This window comes from Raphanus sativus, chromosome 4, assembly GCF_000801105.2.
Source record: "Raphanus sativus cultivar WK10039 chromosome 4, ASM80110v3, whole genome shotgun sequence".
NCBI lineage: Eukaryota > Viridiplantae > Streptophyta > Magnoliopsida > Brassicales > Brassicaceae > Raphanus > Raphanus sativus.
Genome location: NC_079514.1, coordinates 15,623,520 through 15,641,783, shown reverse-complemented (window position 1 = coordinate 15,641,783; position 18,264 = coordinate 15,623,520). Strand labels below are relative to the sequence as shown.

General features: G+C 36.1%; 3 protein-coding genes across 3 annotated transcripts; 1 reads left to right on the top strand and 2 right to left on the bottom strand.

Moving 5' to 3' along the window:
* The first annotated feature begins 1,035 nt into the window (after positions 1–1,035).
* On the top strand, positions 1,036–3,152 carry LOC130510761 (uncharacterized). Its single transcript, XM_057007379.1, has 6 exons — positions 1,036–1,223; positions 1,405–1,793; positions 1,866–1,992; positions 2,058–2,369; positions 2,454–2,666; positions 2,759–3,152. Exons 1-6 carry the CDS (start codon positions 1,221–1,223, stop codon positions 3,071–3,073), a joined length of 1,359 nt encoding a protein of 452 aa, XP_056863359.1. The 5' UTR covers positions 1,036–1,220; the 3' UTR covers positions 3,074–3,152.
* A 2,197-nt stretch (positions 3,153–5,349) lies between these two features.
* LOC108850391 (CLAVATA3/ESR (CLE)-related protein 16-like) lies at positions 5,350–5,673 on the bottom strand. The gene has a single exon (XM_018623932.2). It carries the CDS (start codon positions 5,671–5,673, stop codon positions 5,350–5,352), a length of 324 nt encoding a protein of 107 aa, XP_018479434.2.
* Positions 5,674–6,341: 668 nt separating this feature from the next.
* On the bottom strand, positions 6,342–8,916 carry LOC108832734 (pentatricopeptide repeat-containing protein At2g01510, mitochondrial). The gene is made up of 2 exons (XM_018606185.2): positions 6,953–8,916; positions 6,342–6,721 (listed from the first exon to the last, which is right to left on the bottom strand). The coding sequence occupies exon 1, from the start codon at positions 8,885–8,887 to the stop codon at positions 7,130–7,132; it is 1,758 nt and encodes a 585-aa protein (XP_018461687.1). The 5' UTR covers positions 8,888–8,916; the 3' UTR covers positions 6,342–6,721; positions 6,953–7,129.
* Positions 8,917–18,264: the final 9,348 nt, after the last annotated feature.

The window sequence follows — 18,264 nt, the reverse complement described above, 5'->3', positions numbered from 1 at the left end:
TATTTTCAAATCTTCAAATGATTATATTTTCAAATCTTCAAATGATTATATTTTCAAATCTTCAAATGATTATATTTAAATAAATAATTTGATTTTGTATAAGTTTAAATTAGGAAGAAGAGATTGATATTAGAAGTTAAAAAATTGTGATTATAAATATTGAGGTTTGAAATGTTAAGAATATTGAGTTTGAGGTTTTGAATGAAAAATAAAAGATTGAGGTTTGAGATTGGAATATGAAGAGTAGAAGATAGGAAAGATGGTGTTTGTGGTTTGGGGTTTTTGATTTTAGAGGTTTAGAAAGAAAACCTCGTTAATTCCTCGTAATTTACGACGAAATAACGAGGAAAGAAGAAAAAAAGAAATACACGTGCCTCGTTAATTCCACGTAAGCGCAAATCGTCGTAAGGACCTCGTAAGCTTACGTGGAATTAACGAGGCTTTCTTTTTTTTTTTCAATTCCTCGTTATTTCCACGTGGGTTTACGAGGTTTTAACGAGATATATTGTCTAAACCCCTAAACCCTAAACCCCAAACCCCATCTTTCTTATCTATTTTGTCTAAATCCCAATCTTCAAATGATTATATTTTCAAATCTTCAAAGGATTATATTTTCAAATTTTCAAAGGATTATATTTTTGTTGCAATTAAGATAAAAAATTTAAATAAATAATTTGATTTTGTATAAGTTTATATTAGAAAAAAAGATGGATATTAGAAGTTAAAGAATTGTGGTTATAAATTTTGAGGTTTGATATGTTATGAATATATGAAGTAGAATATAAGAAAGATGGGGTTTAAGGTTTGGGGTTTAGAGTTTAGAGGTTTAAAAAATAACCTCGTTAATAACTCGTAACTTACGAGGCATTTACGAGGAACAGAAAGACGGGCCTCGATATTTCGTCGTTTTATTTGGGACGGGCCTCGCAATTTCCTCGTAAGCTTACGAGGGTTTTACGAGTAACAAAAAGACGGGCCTCGCTAATTTATCGTTTAATTTGGGACGGGCCTCGCAATTTCCTCGTAAACTTACGAGGTTTTTACGAGGAAGAGGAACACGGGCCTCTTTAATTCCTCGTAAACTTACGAGGAAATTGCGAGACCTCCGTAAGTTATATATACAACCTCACAAACCTCACACTGTCCATTCCTCCCAACTTCCTCTCCACTTCCTCCCCATTTCGTCTCCAACTCCTTCCCCATTCCTCTCTCCTCCGAAAATGGTAATTTCCTCGCCCCCATTATTAGTTTAGACAATTTAGATAGGTGGTTAGTTTAGGTGGTTAGTTTAGAGAATTTAGATAGGTTTACGGATTTTATGTTCGTTAGATAGATTTTTAAATTATTGATGATAGTTTTTTAATTATTAAAGATCATAATCTCAAAAAAAATATATTTTTGCAGGTTCGCCAGCACATGCTTTCTGCTCACTACAGGGAGATATTCGGTGAGCCTGGTAGTCAGTTAGACCCGCCAGGTTCTTCTTCAGGTGCCGGCGGTTCAGGTTCTTCGGATCAGGAGTCTGTTCCCGAGACTCAGCATTTCTTCCCTCCGATGCCTCCTCCGATGGCTCAGCCGATGGCTCAGCCGATGCCTCAGCCGATGGCTCCTCCGATGGCTCCTCCGGTGCCTCCTCTGATGGCTCCTCCTGAGATCCCCGCCGCTGTTCATTCCGATCTCATGGTGCCACCTACTGTTCCTTTCTCGCAGTACACTGTCGAGGATATTCTCGGTATGCCAGGCAGAGCTGGTTTACCAATCATAGACCCCGACAGACCCGACGGGACTTTATGGTAAGTGTATTTTTTAAATAATTATTTTAATTTATAACTTCATTAAATAATTTAAATTTTCATTTTTTCCAGGTTTGGGGTTGACAATTCCCTTGCGACAGATGTAACCGAGACGATTAAAGGTTACTTCTCCATGGCGCATCCAAACTGGAAATTGACGCCTATCTACATCCGAAAGACGTGGTTCAAGATTTACGCTGTAAGTAATTCTATTAATTAAATTTTTTTTTTTATTATTAACTAATTATTAATTTTTTTTTGCAGCAAAAGTATCATTGGTCCATCGGGGTCAGTGAGAGAGTGAGGAAGGCGTTTTACGAGAAGGCGCAAGTTCGCTTGTCGGACACGGTTTGCAACTGGAAGGGTGCCTGGATCGTCAAGGGGTACACCCGTGGCAAACCCGCTGAGCTTACCACGGATGTTTGGGACGGCCTCATCCGTTACTGGAAGGATCCTAACTCCATTAGGATCGCAAATATTTGTGCTGCTGCCCGTAACACGGTAGACGAGCACGGTAACGGTCCGATGCTACACTCTACGGGCCAAAAACCACATGCCGGTGTCCGTTTGAAAATGGTACGTAATTAAATATTTATTTTTTTAATTATTATTTTTAATATTATTAAATATATTTCTAACAATTTTCTTAAATGTTTTTAGGCCAAAGAGTTGGGACGTCTCCCGACTCTTCCGGAACTTTACGAGCGGACCCACAAGAACAAGGCGGGCCAGTTTTTAGATGGCAAGTCCGAGCAAATCTACAACAACGTAATTGCTCGGGTTGAGGAGCGCCAGACTCAGCTGACCCAGCAGTCCGGCGACGGATTACCAGTTACCTTATCCACAACTGAAGTGGATAAGATTTACGAGGAGGTAAATTTTTTAACATTATATCTTTTTAATTATTAATTGATTAAATTTACTTTTTAAATTTAACTAACAAATATAATTTTTTTGTTTTCAAGGTTGTCCCTAAGAAAAAGGGACGTACGTTGGGGATCGGTTCCGTCAATGATGTCCCGAGAGCGACATCGTCTTATGCTCAGAGACAGACCGAAGAAGTCACTCAGTTGCGTTCCGAGCTGGGCGCGACCAAAAGCCGTGTGAGTGGACTCGAAGCCTTCATCGACGTTATAGCGTCCACAAATCCGGAATGGGAAGCTTTGTTGAGGAACATGAAACAACAAAATCCCATTCCAGGCGAGTCATCGGGCACACATAACGAGGAGGATGTTACGAGGAGGAGCGAGGAATTCTACGAGGCGATGAACGAGCCTTAGTTTTTTTTGTTTTTTTTTCGGTTTATGTATTATAAAATCCAAAACTTAATTATATATAAAATATTTTGTTGCTTCTGAATTTTATTTAAAATTTTTTTATAAATCCAATATTTAAATACATTTATTTTGTTAAATTAATAATTATTATATTTATCAAATAATATTTTATTAATTCAAAAAATGGAAGTCTACGAGTTATTTACGACAAAAAGGTTTCCGAGAAATTTACGAGGAAAGGCTTTCGAGGATTTTACGAGGAAATGTTTTCGAGGGCTTTACGAGGAAATGTTTTCGAGGTTTTTACGAGGAAATCTTTTCAAGGATATTACATCGAATTTACGAGGATATGATTTCAAGGATCTTACGTGTAAGTAACGACGCGTGTTTCGCGTGGTTTGTACGAGGAAAATCGGCGAGTGATTTACGAGGAAATGGGGCGAGGAACTTACGACGAAACATTGACTTCGTCTTTACGAGGAAATAAAAAACTCGCTAAGTTACGAGGAATTGGCGACGAATTTTTTTTTACGACGGACGATAAACGACGAAAGGCTTTTCCTCGTTAATTCCTCGTAAACATCCTTTTACGATGAATTAACGAGGAAAATGGCCCTCGTTAATTATTTGTTTTCTTGTAGTGTTATTTCAAATCAATGTTTTCTTTATTGTAAAGGAAAATTAAATTTTTAACTTTTTTGTCAACAACTGACTCTTTTTGCCTCAGCAATTTGTAATTTTAATGCGGTTGATTTGAAATTCTGCATTGAGGTCTACTTAGCCAAAGAGAATCATTAATCAAGTACTGGTATTCATGTGAGCATTAAATGTGTTTTGTAAGTATATAATTGTGAGAAAATAAATATAGATCGGTCACTGGGGACAGGCATGCCTCACCATCGAGAAGCATTAAGTTCAAAGTTCAAACACAAACAAATTATATAAAACCATTAAAGCTAAATCATCAATGGCCTATTCATATATTGTTTCAAAATGTCATATATTTTAATTTTTTCATACATATTAATAAAATATATTAAATCTCATTTATATATGTATATTTTTGTAATTATCTTTTTCTATAATTTTAAGCCAATAAAAATCTAATAAATGTAATTATTTTTTTTTTGAAATTTGCAATTAGTAAATAAAATATACATTGAAAATATAAAAAAATATATATTTTTGAAACAAAATTTTTCTCTAGTATGTAATTTTACGAAATGAAGTGAGTAAATAATATGAGTAATTATTAATTCTAAAAATATTAATTTTATGATATGTAATTCTTTACCGACTATTCTATTATTATGGTTTCGACGTAGTATATTATATATCATTCAGCATATATAAGTAGACAATTTACATCCATGTCAGTACACCCACACACATCTAATACTTAATACACCACCTAAAAGTATGTAGTATTTTCTTTTATAATGAAAAATCCAAAATCCAAAACAATGGGCAGCTCATCTCTTATGATTAAATAGTGATTATGCATGAAATTCACCAAATTTCAAGTCTTTGGCTCTCCCTCTTTCAATAGCCTTAGAGCATCAACATTGCAAGATCCTTATGATTTGGTCCTTAGTACACACATGTGTATATATACATATACATATATAATATATACATATACATATATATACATATGTGTACTAAGGACCAAACCATAAGGACCTTGTAATATTGATGCTTTTAAGAAGCAGTTAACAGCTTCCATGTTCATTTATAAATTTTAAAATGGACGTTTAACTATACGATTAACATCAACTTTACTAGTACTATATAGTTTAGGAGTTTGGAATCTTTGAACAGATCTAACATCAAGTGTTAGAAAACAATAAAATACATACATATAGCATTAACTTAATCACTTGTCACAAAAAGACAACCTTCTTTTATGCAAAAGAACATGATCCTTCGAAGAAATCCATGCATCCGAATCTTCAGACTACTGTTTAGTGTTTACATATGGAACTTCTAAACATTCTGATTTAAATAAATAAGTAAATTAAAAAACTGTTTTCAGTAATTCTTGGATCTTGAAGGTCGATGGTTACCATTGAAGCAAAGGAGTTACAACAAAGACACAAGATCATTACTTCTTTGCCTAATTAAGGGACAAGAAAGCCAACAATAATGATCTATATCTCATATTGACAACAAAAAAAATTACATTATAAAAATTCTACCGAAGTAAGGAGACATTTCAAAAGCAGATATTGCAGGCGATTGCTCAAAAGAGAAACCAGACACGTGATGCTAACTAGTTTTTAGTTGTGGAGTGGATTTGGACCTGTGTGAACTAATCTCTTGTCGTCATTATAAACATCATCTATGTTTTCTTCTTCTCGACGTGGACTCATGAACGACACTGAGGCTCTGGGGGATTGAAACGAAGCCGTTTTGTGGAAAGGACCAGCCTTCCTTGGTGAAGGGAAGGATTGGTGATTATATTGATCAGGAGACAGAGCTGATGAAGAAGACAAACAAAACTGAGCGAAGAACAAGGTTCCCCACAAGAACATGGTGGAGACGGCTGCTCGTTTTCTTCTTCTTCTTCTTTTGTCACGCTCTTTCCGTACAAAATCTTCCATGGCAGTTTGATATGAGTGAAAAGAAAAGGTTTTTATGAGAAGCCTATGAGGTAGTGAAAATATTTGAGTATGTTTCTGTTTTCTTTTGAAAGAAGCTACCTTCCCTTTTTGTCGGGTGTCTGGTAGTGCAGAGCAGGTTTGGGTTCAAGAAACAGATGAGAAAAATGGGTTTAAGACTTAAGTCACTTAACTATAATTGTAGTTCTTTTAAGAAGAAAAAGTGATAACTTTGACTAGTAACAGAGGATAAACCCAAAAGATAAAACTCTTTTTTTCTTTCTTTGAGTGAAGTCTAAGTAACAAAAAGATTTGTCTTGGACTTCTTTGGATAGCGAGAAAGAGAAGAAGAAGGAGAAACAAATTTGGAAAGATATTAATTTATTTTATTGAATTAGCTCTCCTATATCTTTTTCTTTTATCTTATGGGTCTTATCAAACGATCTTGACCCTTGATTCCTGGGAGAACCTTCTCATATCTGTACTACTCAGATCTAGTATAGTCTTTTTATCTCACCTCCAAAATGCTTTAATTGTTCTGTCTGCATAAATTTAAAATATTAGATTCTGCCATTGTGCTTGGAGATGGTGCAGTGTATGTACATTTCAGTATTAATAGCCGTTGTCTCCGGGGAAAATAATATCGAATTTATGTTTTCTGAGAGGAGAGAGAGAAGGGAGATATGTGTATTGATTATCTAATGTACAAGTAAAAAGTGTTCTTTACTAATTAAAGCAAGTAGCTTTTAGTGGAGGAATTTACCTTAGTTTTACTTAACTGAAAAATAAGTTAAATAACCCTAGTTGCAGAAATGTTGTTGCTTCACATGTCTTGACGACAAGTGATATAACCTCTGTTCTCTTTTTTTGTCCACTTCATTCTTGGTTTGTCTTTCACAATAGAGCTTTTTGTCTTTCCTGCTTCTTTCATGTCCATGCTTTTTCAACTTCTCAGAGAATACCATAAACAGAAGCAAACTCAGTTTTTGATCTAATTGACTGACATGAACATTGAATTCTAATTTCACAAAATTTGACCCTTATTAAAATCCTGCAAAAAGGTATCAAGGTAGTTTAATTTCAGCTGTATGTTACTTCACCAGAGAAACAATACAGCTAGACCTGTAGAAATCAATAACATTTCTTAAGAAAGATAACAAAAATAATTAATTGTCAAAACGTGATGCAGGCAAAAAAGTGTACTACATAATAATGAACTAGTATTAAATATCTAGTAAGCAATAATGAGACTAATGTACAAACTGTTGTAGCTTTTGTCTACCTTATTCAATAGAGTCTCTCTGTTTCAGGCATCTGACTGCATTAACGATGAAACCAAAGCTTCACGATTTCTTGCCGTATCAAGAACATGGTTTTGTTATCAACTGGTCTTTTGTGTATATCCAAAATCTGTCGACGATATCTATTTTATCAAATCAAAACATATGAATAAGTGAAGTCACCAGAACTCTCTGCAAGAGCAATCACCATTCCTGAAGTGGTGAAACCTGTTCTTGTCTCTCATGATGATGTCTCTCGAAGTAAGCTTGGAAACAAACTTGGCGAAAACGTGGCAATCTTCACAGGTTCTCAAGTTCTTCACAACCCTTATAGGATCTTCCCCTCTCCCATTAATGAGTCCAAATGCAATCGCTAGCTTCTCGCTGTGATGGCTGAGAGAAGACTCTTTCTCCTCTGTTTCCACATCATGAAACACCGAACCAGTCTGGGGAACATACCCCATGTTCCTTATCTTCTTCAATACTTCCTCCAGTTTCTCATATATCGCCTTTGTCTGCTGATGTGATTTATCTCCCCTATTGAAATAATGTAGTTTGCCATCAAATTCAACTGAACTATACGCAGCAACCTTCTTAGTACCGAGTTTCCTCATTTTACTCCTTAATCTGTCAACACAGTCCCATTTACCAGCAGCTGCATATATATTAGACAGCAGCACTTGGTATGCACCAATGTCCGGAGCTGTCTCTACAAGTAGGTCTGCTACTTTCTGGCCCAGTTTCACATCACGATGAACCACACAAGCACCCAACAAGGCTCCCCAGATACCTGCATCAGGTTCCACTGGCATTTTCTTGATAAACTCATAAGCCTCCTCTAGAAGACCAGAGCGTCCTAATAGATCAACCATACATGCGTAATGCTCTTTCCTCGGCTCAAGATTCTTATCACTCGATCTAGCCATGATACTGAAATACCTTTTCCCTTCATCCACTAGTCCAGCGTGGCTACAAGCAGACAGGACCCCTAGAAACGTCACGTAGTTCGGTCTTAGCCCCTCGTTCTGCATCCTACTGAACAATGCCAAGGCTTCATCGCTATCTCCGTTCATTGCATACCCTACGATCATCGTGCTCCAAGAAACTACATTCCTCTGTTCCATTTCTTCGAACAACACTCTCGCATCTTCAGTGCTACCACACTTTACGTACATATCAAGCCTTGCGTTTTCGACGATTACGTTACAATCTATACCTTCTTTCCTCGCACGATCGTATATTTCTTTACCAATCTCCAAAGAGCCTAGCTGGCCACAAGCAGAAAGCATACTCACGACTGTGAAAGAGTCAAACTCAACAGCAGCATCCGCACACATTTTGTGATAACACTCAAGAGCTAAACCCGAGTTTCCCGTTTGGACACAAACCGCAATAAAAGCATTCCAAGCCACTAAATCTTTGCCTTGCATAGACTCAAACAAGCACTGAGCCGACCTCAGCTCACCAAACTTCATGTACATCATCACTAACTCAGTTACAACGATCCCAAGAGTCTCGAAACCATGTTTCACCACGTGGGCATGAAAGGCAAAGCCAGAGAGGCAAACACCAAGCTGAGAGACGGCCTTCACCACAAACGGGTAAGTAAACTCATCAGGACGGACATCAAGATCACGCATTTTCTTATAAAGCGTGACACTTTCGAAAGGGAGCTTGTTTTTGACGTACCCTTTGAAAAGAGTGTTCCATAGAAAGACCCTCGGCTTGTGCATTTCGTCGAACACCTTGCGTGCGTGACACATGTCGCCCACGAGGATGAGATTCTCTAGCAGCTGGGTTAAGAGGCTGTTTTTGACAGATAAACCGGACGTTAGTACAAGGGCGTGGATCTTTTTGAGATGCTTCGGCTTTGAAGAGCTTGTTTGTAATAGCTTGGAGAGCATTTGTTTTGTTAATGGCGTTTGTTTCGCAATCATTTTCTTCTTTCCTTCTGTAATCTTACTTTCGACGGACCTTAAAGTGTAAATAACTATTCCATTATTTTCATAAAGCCCAATATCTACAAAAGGGCCCAATATCTACAAAAGGCCTAATAGTCGTATTCTTATGGGCCGAAAAATCCAGTGACCCAGAAAGGCAATACCATTTTTATTGTCTATCTAATCTTCGAGTTCTTAACGTGTGAATGTGTTTTCGACCTGTGGAGTATGAGTTTTTAACTTTTTATTGACGACTTTTATGGAAGACTAATGGTATTCCGGCGCTGCGCGCCGGGTTCATATGTTGTATTTTACCATGAATTTATAATTTATTATATGATCTTAGTAAATAAAATATTCTAAAAATATGAAATGAAAATATGTATAAAAATGATATTTTCTGATCTTTTTGATAGTGGTTAGTGGAGCTAAGAATTTGACTCAAATCCCGGGGGCTCCGCCCCGTCTGACCCGCCGTGGAGCGGGTGCGGGTCGATCGGTTTAAGATTTTCAAACTACGAGTGCGGGTGTGGGTTAAGATTAGTTTAAGCGGGGCGGGTGCGGGTCAGCCAAATATGAGTCGCGGGTACCCGCCGACCCGTAAATTCAAAAAAAAAGTTTTTTTATTTTATTTTTCGTAAAAATATATAAACATATAAAATATTTATATAATTTTAGTTATAATGTATTATTTAATATTATTTTTAATAATTAATATATAATTAAAATAATTAATATATAATTAAAATATTAATATATAATTAAAATAATTAGTTTTTAATATAATTATTATTATCCGCGAGTAAAACGGTTTATCCACAGGTTTTGGCGGGGTGGATGCGGGTTTAAGATTTTTGGTTACGGATCATGTGGGTCGAATTTATGAAAGTGATACAGATCATTGACTATGGAGAATCATAGAGGCTCTATTCTCCATAGTCAAATCAAATATAAAGAAAACCTATAAACCGTGATTTTAAAACCCAACCTAGACACTGAATCTGACGATTGACCAGGCCGCTGAATTGACCGGATCAATGAGTTATTGGACCAACCGTTGATGAACCGCATGTTAATAAATGAATTAATTTTATTATATAATAATATAGTAGCTATAAAAAATTTATATAATAGTTAATATTTTGAAATGTTTTCTAAACATAAAATAATAGTTTGGATATTCATCTATTTTATGCTTAAAACATTTAGAAAATACTTAACCTTGGTTTCTATATTTTTAACTTCATTTGACATACAAAATATTAAGAAATAGTTTAGACTATTTAAAAAGTTTGTAATATAAGAATTATGACATCTAAAAAAAATCAAGACATACAATTCACAAATATTTATGTCGAATGTGAATAATAAATTAAACTTCCAATGCAAAATAAACCAAAATTAAAACATCATATTAGTAAATTGTCAATAACAAAAATAAATTAACACCAAATCACATCAACTAATTTTTATTTTCTCTAAATTTTAAAACTTACCAACAGCTCGTCATGTTCTTGTTCTTCAATAATTCAAAACATGTTTTGTAATCCACATAATCATATGATCTTATTCTTTTTGATCTGTAAATTAAAAATGTAATGACTTGTTATAAACTAAGTTAAATTAAAAATAACTTACTCATTTTTCTTGCAAACGTAAATTGTAATGTAGAGGAATAATAAGCTTGATCGTCTTTGAGTTTGTTTTATGGATGTGCGGGTCGAGCACGATCACGCTTACTCACCTTCCTTGTAAATGTAAATTGTAGTGTAGAAGAATAGGAAGACGGTAATAAAACTGAAAAAATCTAACTTTATAATTGGAAATTTATAAGATAAACATAATTTAAAACATAACTAAAAACTAAAAAAATAAAAATTATCTATTGATTCAACCAGTGGTGTAACCGGTATTGAATTTTGGGTTTTAGTGAGTTTTTGAGGTTTTAAATTGGGATTTTAAATTTTGGGTTTTTTTCACAAAACTCAAACAAGATTTATATTGGGTCGCGGAGTTTACCGGTTCAACAGTGGTTCCGGTTCGGGTTAAAAACACTGTTATAAACGCTTGGGCTTTTATGAGGAAAAGTTTAAAAACCCAATGTCTTTCATAATTAACATTAAAACCTATTAAATATAATTTAAGAAAATATTTTAATTATTAAAAAAGTGTTTCAAATGACATTGGGTTTTCTCCTAGGGAGGAAAAAAACTCAACTTTGTTATATAAGATAATTGGAAATTTAGAATATAAAACAGAATTTAAAATATAACTAAAACTAAAAAAAATAAAAATTATATATTGGTTCAACCAGTGGTGCAACCGGTATCGGGTTTTGGGTTTCTGTGAGTTTTTGGAGGTTTTAATTTGGGTTTTAAATTTTGGCTTTTTCACAAAACTCAAATCCGATTTATATTGAGTCGGAGAGTTTACCGATTCAACAGTAGCTCTGGTTCGGGTTCAAAACACTGTTATAAATGCTTGGGTTTTTACGAGGAAAATTTAAAAATCCAATGTGTCTTTCATAATTAACATTAAAACCTATTAAATATAAATTAAAAAAATTATTAAAAAGAGTGTGCCACATGGCATTTAAACCCCCGAGAAAAAAAAAGTCAACTTTATTATATAAGATATCATCAAACAATAATAGAGTTTGCTTTTATTGGTTTTCTATCGAAAGGGACAGCAAAAATGTGAAACACGTTTAGCTAGTAATCCCTTGTTTCTGATATTTGCATTATTTGACAGTGTATGTTTGTCTACCCAGTCCACACACTTGCACGAGAATAAATATTTTTACAAAATATCTAAGTCATAACAATTGATTATTATTTTGTTTTTAGTTTTGTAAATCTTCATCCTTTTATAATTTGTATGTATGACAAATAAATAAGAGATATTTTTTAAATAGATGATATAATTTTTGCCTATAAACAAGGACTGGTTTGATTTTATTTTTGTATATTGCATTATATTTATTCCTTCCAGTTGAACGCTTTTCTGATTCTAAATAAGCTTCTGGCTAAACCAGATTAATTTTATTAGTTGCAATTAGTTTAATTTATTATTTTGAATTTGTAAAAATAGTTTTGTAAAATTATATATAATTTGATATATGTTACTTTAGAAAATAAATAGGAAATATTTTTTTGAACAAATAAATAAATAGGAAATATTGCCTGTTCAAAATTGCATAAGTCAATTTTTTAAAAGTTCATGCATATATATATATATATATATGACTATTTACAAAAACTAAATAAATATTTTATTAATCTATTATTTTCACTTATTCATTAGTTTTGAGTTGGATGTAATATATATGCATAAAAATTCGAGTTAAATTAAGATATATTACTTTTTGAAAATATGGATTTTTGTAACAAAAAAATGTTTTCACTTCTTTGTCGAAACCCAAACATTGTAAATAATTTCTCCCAGTGCGAATTGAACCTATATGACAGTAATTATTCGAGCCGAAACCTTTTTACTACTTGAACCAACACCTCCTCTTTTTTAATGTGATATTAGATCACCAACTTTGCTATTAATTTTTTTTATTGTTTTCTTAACTGTTTGATCAAAAATATATTCATAGTAAAATATTTTATTTTTTCTTTTAGAAACAAATATTTATTCTTTAAGTTATGTTTTCGTATATATAAATGTATATATTTTAAGACTTCTAGGTATTTTATCTTCATATGATTTTATTAAATTATTATTTTTATATATGTAATCTATATATTATATATATTTTCCTTTTACTTTTTATGTGTTTACATAATCAATTAGGTATAGGTATTATGGTATACGTTCAGGTACGGATCGGTTCTTTCGGGTGTCAAATTTTTTTGGATTTTTAAATTAAGTTTTATTTAAATATTATAAATTTTGGGTGGGATTCGAGTCGGATCTTTCCAAGTCCAGATGGATTCGGTTCTGGTATGTAAGAACATACAAATGAACAAAACACCTACATGTTCAAAAATATCACTAAACAATTTATAAAAAAAAAAAAGTAAAAACCAATGTCCGCATGGACTCGAGAGCTAGACTCTAGTATATACTATATTGATTTCTTGGTTACAAATCATAAATTCGGAAAAAGTCTGAATTAAACTAATCATATATATTGCGATTTTAGAAAATATTTTGGCTATCAACAAACAACAAATCGTAACTGTAAAATGATGGGTGATTCAAGTGAAACTTTTATCAACAACAAATCCTGACTGGAACATGAAACATGCTATAATAGATTTTAGATATTATCAACCGTAACTAATTGCAATCCACAGTCTTGGAATTCGGGTTCTCAGCTCAGGTTCAGGTCGGTTCTTTCAAATACTAAACATTTGAATTCAACTAGGTATTTTAAATTTACGGATCTCGGTTTTGGGTACTTTGGATATCCGATTGGATTTCGGGTAAGATTCGGACCCGAACCAAAATCCGAATCCAAAATATAAAGACCCAATAGTACTTAAGCAAAGACATGGATCAGGAATCAGACCTGTATTTTTGGACCGGTTCTGGTTTGAACTTTTGAATAAAATGTCAAGACCTACTTTAATCAAATAACTGAGGAAATTTGCCAATAAAAAACAAAAAAAAAACTCACACATTGTTCTCTTAGAATCATTTTATAGGCTTATCCGCTTAGAAATAATATTAATTTTGATCCCATCATGATCCCCTAATTATACAATTAAAAATTCTAGAAAAAAATAATTGAAAACAATTTTTATATATTAATTTTTATTACCTTTTCACATTTTTTTAAAGTTACAAAGGTAAAATTTTCTGTGTTTATTTTTATTACATTTTTATCCATTTTTACATTTGCTTAAGGCTGCAGTGAAATCAATCAATTGTAGTCCATGATACATTGGTCTATGCAAATCCTAATATTCCAAGATTATTGATGCAATATCAGTGAGGTTTTATCCGTTGACATCACATCAACAGCAGAGGCTCGTAGAATTTAGTCTCACGTTTACAGCACGCCGGTTATTTAGAAATCTGCAAAAAGTACAAGAACAATCCCTCGTAATGAGGAGAACCGTGAAAGACAAATCCCTCGAAATGAGGAGAACATTTCGAAAGGAAAAATTCTAAAAACCATACTACCTCTGCAGGTCCCTCAACTAGGATCTCCCGAGCTGGCGCATCAACTGGCAGACGACCAGTGAGGACAACGATTGCGGATTTTCAAAATCCGCCCAATCCTCTTCCTTAAAAATGGTAGCATGGAACTGCCAAGAGGTGGGGAACCCTTGGACAGTTCAAAGACTCCAGGAGATCTGCAAAAAATACGATCCCGACATTATTTTTCTCTCGGAGACCAAAAACCCCCACCATGTGGTGCAAAAGAAACTCTCAAGCTTAGGGTATTCAAACCTTAAGACGGTACAACCACATGGAGTTGCAGGAGGGGGACTCGCTATCCTTTGGAAAGAGTGGCTACAACTTGAAGTTATCTCCTCCTGTAATAATTATTTTGACACAAGAATTTTCTATGAAGGGAATTATTCTTATGCTACGTTTGTGTATGGTAATACTGATAAAAGAAGAAGAAAACAAACATGGGACTACCTTTCTTCACTTGCGCTGATCAGAGACTCCGCTTGGCTGGTCACCGGTGATTTCAACGATATCACAAACAACTCAGAAAAAGAAGGGGGACAGGAGCGTTCAGAGGCGTCCTTCTCAGATTTCAGAACCTTCTTATCGGAGGGGGATCTCTACGATCTCCAGCACTGCGGTGAAAGTCTTTCATGGAAAGGCAAACGTGGAACTCATGATGTTAAATGCAGGCTAGATAGAGCACTTGCAAACAGTTCATGGTCAGAAACTTACCCATCTGGTAGATGCGAATACCTACGTTTCGAGAGCTCTGACCACAGACCACTGGTTACTTTCTCTGAACCCCTGAGAAGGAAGCGCAAAGGCATTTTTAGGTATGATCGAAGACTAAATAAGAACAAAGAAGTGGAGCTCTTGGTTAAAGATACCTGGCTTAAGAATGCGCATCTGAAGGTTAAGCAAAAGATTGACTCTTGCCGAAGAGCCATCATTCTCTGGTCTAAAAAACAACGCGAACTGAACAATGCCCGTCTGAACTATCTGAAAAAAACAATAAAGAAGGAAACAGTGGCTCAGCATCCAAATGAAGAACTCTTAATCAGCTTAAAGCAGTAATTATTGGAAAACCTATAAGGCGGAGGAGAGCTACTGGAAGCAGAGGAGTCGACAGCTATGGCTCCACTTGGGGGATAAAAATACTGGGTTTTTTCATGCTTCTACGAAAAAAGAGAAAGGCTATCAACAAATTTGCGATGCTGGAAATAGAAGAGGGGACACATGTATACAAGGAAGAAGAAATTGCGGACTCTATAGCTAAATACTTCCAGGAGATGTTTACCCCTAGTAACTACAACTCCCATTACATGAATGAAGTAATATCAGAGACAATCTCTCCAAGAGTTACTGAAGAACAAAACGAGAAACTGGTGAAGATACCTTCTGCGGAAGAAGTAAGAGAAGCTATGTTCTCAATCCACCCTGAGAAAGCTCCAGGGCCTGATGGGTTTTCTTCATGCTTCTTTCATTCCAACTGGGAAGTAGTAGGAAGAGACCTTATCACGGAGGTTCAGGAATTCTTCTCATCCGGCCGCATGCCGAGAATAATAAACGAAACACAAATCAGATTGATTCCAAAAGTAAGTGGAGCAAAGAGAGTGTCTGAATACAGACCTATTGCACTCTGCAATGTCTATTATAAGACTATCTCCAAACTCCTGTCCAAGCGCCTACATCCTCTACTCAAAGCCATTATATCGGAAACGCAATCTGCATTTACACCAAAAAGGGCAATCTCAGATAATGTTTTAATTACCCATGAAGTTCTACACTATCTCAAGGGCTCTAAAGCAGAAAAGCAAGTCTCCATGGCAGTTAAAACCGATATGAGCAAAGCCTATGATAGGCTGGAATGGGAATTCATCTACAAAGTCCTAGAGGCTATGAACTTCCATCCCCTATTTACTACATGGATTATGCAGTGCATTACTATGGTAAGCTACACGTTTATTATAAATGGAGCAGCTAGAGGCTATGTTAAACCAGGAAGGGGAATCAGACAGGGTGACCCCCTGTCTCCTTACCTTTTCATCCTCTGCACAAAGGTGCTCACTGGACTATGCACTTTAGCTCAAAGCAGGGGTCTGCTGAAAGGGATCTCTATTGCTACCCACTCCCCCGAGCTCACTCACCTTTTGTTCGCCGATGACACAATGTTTTTCTGTAGAGCAAACAAGAAAAATGCAGAGGAGTTAAAGTCAGTGCTCACTACTTATGAAAGGGTATCAGGCCAGCTAATCAACAAGCAGAAATCGTCTATATTTTTCTCAAAAAGAGCAAACTCGGAAGTGCGATCACTAATGAAAGCTACACTAGAAATCGATAAGGAGGGTGGAGTTGGGAAATACCTGGGACTGCCCGAGCACTTTGGGCGGAGGAAGAAAGACTCCTTTGCAAGCATCATTGATCGTATCAAGCAGAGGGCGGTTAGCTGGTCTTCAAAACTCCTCTCTAGCGCCGGAAAAAGTACAATGCTCACAAGTGTCCTATCAGCCATGCCAACACATACCATGTCGTGCTTCAAGATTCCACAATCACTCTGCTCCAGCATTCAATCTATCCTACAACACTTCTGGTGGGATACAGAACCTGACAAACATAAGATGGTGTGGATATCGTGGGAGAAAATGGCGAAACCTAAGAGAAATGGAGGACTGGGATTCAAAGATGTTACCTCCCTTAATGACTCACTTCTTGCTAAGGTGGGTTGGCGCCTACTAAAAGAGCCATCAAGCCTTCTAGCTAGAGTAGTTTTGGGAAAGTACTGCCATTCAGAGCCCTTCCTAAAGGTCAAATGCTCTGCCACTGCCTCCCATGGCTGGAGAAGCGTCTTGATTGGAAGAGACCTCCTCCGGAAGCAATTAGGCTGGATTGTTGGTACAGGAGAGAACGTTAACATCTGGGACGATCCTTGGCTCTCCCTCAGCGAACAAGTAAGGCCAATGGGATCCCCACCGGAGCACCTAGCATCACTCAAAGTCTCAGAACTTCTCAGGCCAAACTCAACTGAATGGAATGAAGAAAAAATTGATCTCATTATCCCTTTCCACAAGGAGCAGATTTTGAGACTTACACTTAGTCAGCTTCAAGCTACAGATCAACTGGTGTGGCTAAAGAATCCCTCAGGGGACTACTCAACTCGATCAGGCTACAGAGCGCTTATAGAAGATAAGATCGATGATGCTCCCCTGTCGTTGATCACCTCCATTAACTGGTCTTCAAACGTATGGAACATCAGGACAGCCGAAAAGATCAAAACCTTCATATGGAAATCCCTACATGGTGGCCTCCCAGTAGGAGAACATTTTGCTATTAGGAACATCCAACTCAACCCTCTCTGCCAACGATGCAACGGGTCAGAATCTATAGCCCATCTCTTGTTTCAATGCCCTTACGCTCAACAGGTTTGGAGCTTAGCTCCATTAGCTTCAGCTCTGGATACAAGCGACATTGCATCCACTCTGGAGGGATGGGAAAGAGCCAGAAAAATCCACTCGCTTCCACCAGTAGGCCTCGAAGCTGGTACTCTTGCCGCTTCAATCGTCTGGAATCTCTGGCTAGCGAGGAACCAATTGATTTTTCAAAAGCGACAATTCACACCGGAAGAAACCATACTCAAAGCCACCTCTGATGCTAGAGAGTGGATGCTTGCACAAGAATCCCAAAAGTCCCCCCAATCGATGCCATTGATCAGGATCGAACCAAACCCTAGGCGACGCGATGGAGTCTCAATCTTCACAGATGCGGCCTGGAATCCTCAAACGGGTTCTGCAGGGCTCGGTTGGATCATTGATGATCCGGTCTCCTCGACTAACCACTCAGCGACTTCTCTGCATGTGTCGTTGCCCCTCATGGCAGAAGCTTTGGCGATACGATCAGCCATAACCTTTGCTCTATCCTGCAGATTTGAATCCATCTCAATCCTCTCTGACGCTCAAGCTCTCATCAAGACCATTAATAAGAGAGGTTTACAGTTGGAAATCTTCAATATCTTACGGGATATCTACCAACTTCTTCTTTCATTCAAGTCTGTCGTTTTTATTTTTATTCCTAGAACGGCAAATGATAAAACCGACCTTGTAGCCAAACAGGCACTCTGGGCTTTGAGCCCAGACTAAACCCACCCTCTTTTAATTAAAGTTATGGTTTGACAAAAAAAAAAGAATATTTTGGTTTTATGAAACTTTTCGATTTAAATGTATTTTCTTTTTAAATCATAAACTCTT